This window comes from Indicator indicator, chromosome 35 (genome assembly GCF_027791375.1).
Source record: "Indicator indicator isolate 239-I01 chromosome 35, UM_Iind_1.1, whole genome shotgun sequence".
NCBI classification, from domain to species: Eukaryota; Metazoa; Chordata; class Aves; order Piciformes; family Indicatoridae; genus Indicator; species Indicator indicator.
Genome location: NC_072044.1, coordinates 1895667 through 1902232, shown reverse-complemented (window position 1 = coordinate 1902232; position 6566 = coordinate 1895667). Strand labels below are relative to the sequence as shown.

At 49.5% G+C, this 6566-nt stretch overlaps 1 protein-coding gene across 2 annotated transcripts in view; it reads right to left on the bottom strand.

The window, feature by feature from the left end:
* Positions 1 to 409: 409 nt before the first annotated feature.
* Positions 410 to 6566, bottom strand: part of KCND3 (potassium voltage-gated channel subfamily D member 3) — a 142252-nt gene continuing 136095 nt past the window's right edge. The window contains exons 5-7 of one of the 2 annotated variants that reach the window (XM_054395867.1): positions 4122 to 4178; positions 2910 to 3157; positions 410 to 617 (exon numbers count right to left, since the gene is read on the bottom strand). In XM_054395867.1, the coding sequence (XP_054251842.1) occupies positions 410 to 617; positions 2910 to 3157; positions 4122 to 4178 (513 nt within the window). The remainder of the gene's footprint in view (positions 618 to 2909; positions 3158 to 4121; positions 4179 to 6566) is intronic. The other variant, XM_054395868.1, reaches the window with a different exon arrangement.

Below are 6566 nucleotides of genomic sequence, written 5' to 3'. Positions count from 1 at the left end.
AAATATTATCCATTAAAAACCTTTAAAAAGGTGCTGCGATACACAGTGTTTAGATTTGCTTTTTGTTGACTCTCTTCTTGCCATGATGATTCCTTTCCCTGCAGCCTCAGCCGCTGCTCTTTGCCCTGTCCCATGGCACACCACGCTCTCCAGGCAGGGTTTTTTGTTGTTGTTGTTGTTGCTTTTTTTTTTCCTCTAACCAGCCTCTTCCTCCCTTTCCTAACCCTTCCTCAGTCCACAGCATGCGAGTCTGAAGAAAGCTGCCTCGTTAGATCTCCGTTAGCTAATTCGATGACAAAATGTCAGGTTGGTCCATCCAGGCACGATTTGCAGCAAGAAAGGAGCATGGAGGTGTGGAGGGAGAGAGAGGGGCACCGGTCTTCCAGCCTCCTTCTGTGCATGAGACGTCTTACAAGGCAGAGACCTTGACTATGTTGCTTGTGGTGGTGGTGGAAATGTTCGTGGAGTGGCCTGGGCTGCCGGGTGGGGGAGGTCTGCTCTCACCTTCTGGCGTGAGCGCCGGCGGCGTGGGGATGCTGATGATGGCTGTGGTGATCTGGGCAGCTTTGCAGTTCGGTCTCAGCCCATCATCTGATTTCATGTTGAGACTGGAACGACTAGAAAACAAAGTCAGTGCTTGGCGTTTTGTTTTCGGTTTCGTTTTTCAAGCAGACGGGAGGGAGGGTGGGGATGGTTGTACTGAATCGCGATCGGATGCCTCTGAACTAAGGGCACTGAAAGCTGCACTTCAATGCCCTCCCCCACCCAGTTCCTGCAAGGCATCATTCCTTTCTTCCCAGATTACACTCAGCTTTTAAAGCTTGGTTAGGATGTTTCCACCTCGTTCTTGCATAATCCTACTTTAATTAAGAGAACATCTGAAGCCACTGCCCTGTGTCCTGCCTCTTTCCAGAGCTCAGGTAGCTCTAAAGAGATCTCCTCCTTGCATTTCAAATGCCTCTTTCAAATTCCCTGTCCCTTGATCTTTCCTGTCCTTTCATCTCCCTGCAGTAGTTTCAAGGATCTGGCAGCTGGGAGCATTCTTATTAGATCTGCATCAATTGCATCCTCTAATTAATTACAGAGGGGAAAATGATAGGTTGACTTCTGTGCATCTGCACAGCTCCAGGAGTCTGCTGATAGCAGCCCAACGTGTTCCTTTGAAACACCAGGCCTGGCCTTTCTCAGATGCAGAGCTCCCACTTGGGAAGCTGTTGCTGCTGTGATCTCAGAGTGAGTCAACAAGAGGAGGTTTCTTGATCACTCAAGCACCTCAAGAGCACAGCAGAGCCCATTCTGCTCCCTCAATCACAAGCTGAGAGTTGGCCAAGCTGAGGGACTGGGTGGTTCTGCCAGTGGTGAGCAGTACACCCAGTCACTTGCCTTCCACATGCAAAAACAGAGAGCTGCTTTGCTTTCTCTCTCTCCATCCTTACACAGTTTGGTAAGGAAGGGAAATAAGGAGCCATGTGGGCGTTTAACACATCACTGGCATCTGCTTTGGGGCCTGCTGAAAGAGGTAGAGCTGTTGGCATTCTCCAAATCACTGCTTCAGGTGCTGGTTTAAGCTGTTGTCCTCTTGACACTGCACCAGACCGTTTGAACTATCAAACATTGGAATAAACTCCCAAGGGAGGTGGTGGATTCTCTTACATTAGACAGTTTGAAGGACCAGCTTGGCAGGCTGCTGGGCCAGCTCATGGAAACTATATTCTTACCTTGAAAGGTTGGGCTACAGATGATCTTTGAGGTCTCTTCCAACACAGTGTTCTATGAATCTATGCCTCCCTGGGCAGCAAATCACATTACATTACAGTACATTAGAAGTTGGAAGGGATCTGAAGAGACCATTGAGTCCAAGCCCCCTGCCAAAGCAGCATCACCCAGGGTAGTCCACACCGGAATGCATCCAGGTGGGTTTTGAAAGTCTCTGGAGAAGGAGACTCCACAACCTCTCTAGGCAGCCTGCTCCAGTGCTTGGTCACCCTCACTGCAAAGAAATTTCTCCTCATGTTGAGGTGAAATCTTCTATGTTCAAGCTTGAACCTGTTTTTTCTTGTCTTGTAACTGCACACCACTGAAAAGAGCTTGGCCCCCTCCACTTGACACCCACCCCTCAGATATTTGTACTGACTCCCTGGGCAGCCTGTTCCAGTATTTCACCACCCTCATTGTAAAGACCTTCTTCCTACTGCCCAAGAAGGAGGGGAACCTGGGGTTGTTCAGCCTGGAAAAGAAGAGGCTCAGGGGAGACCTTATTGCTCTCGACAACTACCTGAAAGGAGGTTATAGACAGGTTGGGGATGGTCTCTTCTCCCAGGCAACCAGAGGCAGAACAAGAGGACACAGTCTCAAGCTGTACCAGGGGAAGTTTAGGCTCGAGGTGAGGGGAAAGTTTTTCCCAGAAAGAGTAATTGGCCATGGAATGTGCTGCCCAGGGAGGTGGTGGAGTCACCATCCCTGGAGGTGTTCAAAAAAAAGCTTGGCTGTGGCACTTGGAGCCATGGTTTAGTTGTCAGGAATCACAGAATCATAGAATCAGTCAGGGTTGGAAGGGACCACAAGGATCATCCAGTTCCAACCCCCTGCCATGGCCAGGGACACCTCACACAGATCAGGCTGGCCAGAGCCTCATCCAGCCTGCCCTTGAACACCTCCAGGGATGGGGCCTCAACCACCTCCCTGGGCAACCCATTCCAGGCTCTCACCACTCTCATGATGAAGAGAGGTGTTTAGGCATTAGGTAATAGGTTGGACTTGATGACCTCTGAGTTCTTTCCCAACTTGGTTGATTCTGTGTGAACCAAAGACACTGCCAGCCCTCCACCCCCAGCAAGAGCATCCCATGGGCTGAAGCACTTGGGAGGCTTGCAGGCAGTGGCCGGGAGGCGAGAGCCTGCTGCCTGTACCTTGTAGTGAGGGAGGGCTGCTCGCTGCACTGGATGTGGATGGTGCTGAGCTCCTGCATGCTGCGCAGGCGGGTGGCTGGCACGCTGGAGTTGGGCAGGTGGGTGGTCTTCTTGTTGCGGCGAGAGCAGCAGGAGGAGGTGAGGCCGTGGTGGCTGGACAAGGAGGGGCTCCGAGAGGAAGGGTAGTTCTGCATCGAGCTCTCCATGCAGTTCTGCTCGAACAGCTGCTCGTCTATGAACTCGTGGTTCTGCCAGGGGAGGGGAGGGGGAAGAAAAACAGAGACATTACCCTCTGGTGGCACCAACAGCTGTGGCCCAACAGCAGTTTGTTGTCAGTGGTACCTTTTGCTAGGTTGGGGTGGGGGTGGGGGGACAGCCCCTGTCTGTGTGACATTTTCCCTGCCTCTGTGCCTGAAAATATTTGCATGAGGCAGATGGTGAAAAGAAAGGACTCTGCCCCTTCACTCACTGCAACCAAGAGATTTGGCTCTCCTCCATTGGTAGGGGAGTAAGAGAAGCTGTTGCAGTGACAAAACCAGGGTAGTCCACCAGTGCTGCCTTGCTTACCTAGTCTGAGGTGGCTACTAGATCATATTGGAATCTCCTCCCATTTTTGTGTCTGGATTCCAAAAGTGGCTTCCAAAAAAGTCTGCAATGCCACAGGGTTGTGAAAACCAAGGAGGAGATTCATGCTCCTTTTGCTTTGTGCCTGGGGGCAGGACTGTGTTTGGATGATCACTGGCATGCAGCTTCACTGCAGGACGTTGCTGCTGTTGGGTTCCAAGCATCCCTGCAGCTCTTGGAGTGGGAATAAACACAGCAGGGGAGAGTGGGAAGGAAATAGGGAGAGGAAATTCAGAAAGCTGAAGCTAAAAAGAGCTTTTGTGGTAAGGAGCAAGAAAACCTGAAGGAAAGAACTCTTCTGTGTGTGTATCAACGCCCAAGTGGTTCTAGTGAACATCCTTTATCCAAGACCCTGTCAGCATCAGAGAGGATGGGAAACAAATGCAGCCATGGTGAAGGCAGCCATCGGCTTTCATGGGAACAACCAACAGCTCCCCCAGGAAATGAGCTCTCCCCCAGGAGAGCCAGAAAGAGCCACGTGCACAAACTCCCAAGGACAAGACCAGGAACAAGAAAGGAAGCAAACACTCTCCAGACACGTCACAGAGACCACAGAGAAAACCACAGATTGAATTAAAAAGGAAATACCTTGATGGTGGAAGTTCGTACAGATAACAGGGGATCATCCACAAGATAGGACAATCCCTACAGGACAACATGCCAACAAAAGATAAAAACACAATTGATTGTCCATTCCAGCATTCAGAATCTCAGTTCCCAGCATTGCATCTATTGCCTCAGCATTCCAGCTCAAGTTTAAATGGGCAATGAGACCTTCCCTTCACCAAACCTTGCCCGAATCAGACCCCTTTGTTCCTTCCTTCTCCCACTTTATTCTTCTGTGGTTCAGTCTTTTGAGAGCTGAAGGCAAAGGAAAGCAAAGTCCCAGCTGCTGATTCATGCACACAACAAATTGGAATTGCATTGCCATCAGCTCTGGGCTTGGATCATACTCTCTGAAGCCCAGAGAAAGGTTTGGGTTGAAGGGCTGGATTCAGTGTGTCAGCACGTGGAGAAATCATGGCATGTGAATGGCCTTGCTCACTCTGAGGGTTAGAATGAGTGGCAGAAAGCTCCTCCTGTTTGAACAAACTCCATCTGCCATGTGAAGATGACAAAGTAATCTCCCTGGTGGCTCTCAGAAGCACTTGAGGGTCACTTTGTCATCTGACACAGCAGCCTGGTGAGACATTCACAGCCATGCACTCGTGTGCTGGTGCTGACCACAGGCACCAGGACAATAAATCACCTGCTTGGAGAATCCTTCAGCCTGGTTTAAGAGGAGGTGGATTGCCCATTGAAACAAGTTTGCAACCATGGTACATTCCTCATTCCATTCCTGCAATGTGGTCACAAAACGACTCTTCTGGCTTCAGGAATTCTTTCTCTATGATTTAGATTTCTGGGAGGAGAGCTGTTGCTGAGTGTTGTGGTAGGTTGTGTGAAGTGTAGAACCTCCACACAAGCTGGCTGAATTCTTTGGATGGATCATTTCAGACCACAAGCCAAACTTGCTCCATGATTTGATGCAGCATGGTGGTAAAAACTTGCTGGAAAATGTGTGTGGGGAAACCCATCAAATATTGTGCAGGTTTTTATTGTCCAGACTTTAATCACAAAGTGCTATTTTCTGCTGGGAAAATGCAATATTCTGAATGTTTTCCACCAGAGACTCCCTGTGAGCAGGCTGGAGGCAGCCTGGCTTTGTTAGTGTGGTGTAGGCTGATGCCATGCACAAACTGGGATATGCTCTGGCCACACCACTGCCAGCACCCCAACCAGCTCATTAGGAGTGGAGAGGCTCAGGCAGCTCCCAGAAATGTCCCCTTGCTTTGTGCAGAGGTCAGAATTTCTAAATGCCTTTACAAAGTCAGGGCCTTAGAAGGGCAGACCCTGGGGACAGGGCTGTCAGCTTCAGTTGGCTTCAGCCAATTTGCTGAAGTTTTCAAATGCAAGGATTCCTGTCAGGCACAGGGCAGAGGAGTGCAAGGTTTGTAAGGCTGAAGTTCTGAAGCAAAGAGTCAGATTGTGAACTCTCTGCTTGTTATGTAACATCCACAATTTGCTAGAAACAAAGGTGAGATGAGTCTTAGGAAATAAACCCAACAGTCATTGATACAGGAAGAATCAGTTCAGTGTCCTTGGCAGGGGTGACCTTGAGAGCTCCTTGTGCCACTCAGCAGGTCACTCTAATTAACCATCTTCTTCCAGTGTATCGCTGAGCCCTGAGTGATGTTACTCCAGCACAAGCCAAACTATGGAAGTGGAGGTGTTTTATCTAAAAGAAAGCTCTTGCAAGTCAGAAATCAAAAAGGACATTTGCTGATGGATGCAGATAGGAAAAGGCATGGATGTTTCAAGGGGCAACCTCTCTCCATGCTCTCTAGAGTGAATCATGGCATGGAGAGTGTGTTCCTTTCCTGCAGAACCTTGCCTATAAACCTGGAAGTTAAACATAGGTATCAAATAAACATCTGAAATGTTCCAGGGGGCTTCTGCACACACAATCACTTCAGAATGAAAGGGGAAAAAAAAATAGTCTCACTCCCAATACCTTGCCCAGCAGAAAAGTCATGTCTGGAGAAGAGAAGGCTCTGAGGAGAACCTGATTGTGGCCTTCCAGTATCTGGAAAGCTGGGGAGGGACTTTTTAGGGTGTCAGGGAGTGATAGGACTAGGAGGAATGGAACAAAAATAGAAATGGGCAGATTCAGATTGGATATTAGGAAGAAATTCTTCCCCATGAGGATGGTGAGACACTGGCACAGGTTGCCCAGGGAGGTGGTGGAAGCCTCATCCCTGGAGGTTTTTTGCAGCCAGGCTGGATGTGGCTGTGAGCAACCTGATGTGGTGTGAGGTGTCCCTACCCATGCCCTGGGTCCCTTCCAACCCTAACAATTCTATGATTCTGTGTTAGAGAGACTGCTTGAGAGGCTCTGAGCAAATTGAGCTGCTCTTGTAGCCAGAACTGCAGTGAGAGGAGACAATGTGCAGCCTTCAGACCCACAGAGGAGTTCATCTGCTCCCTGCCATA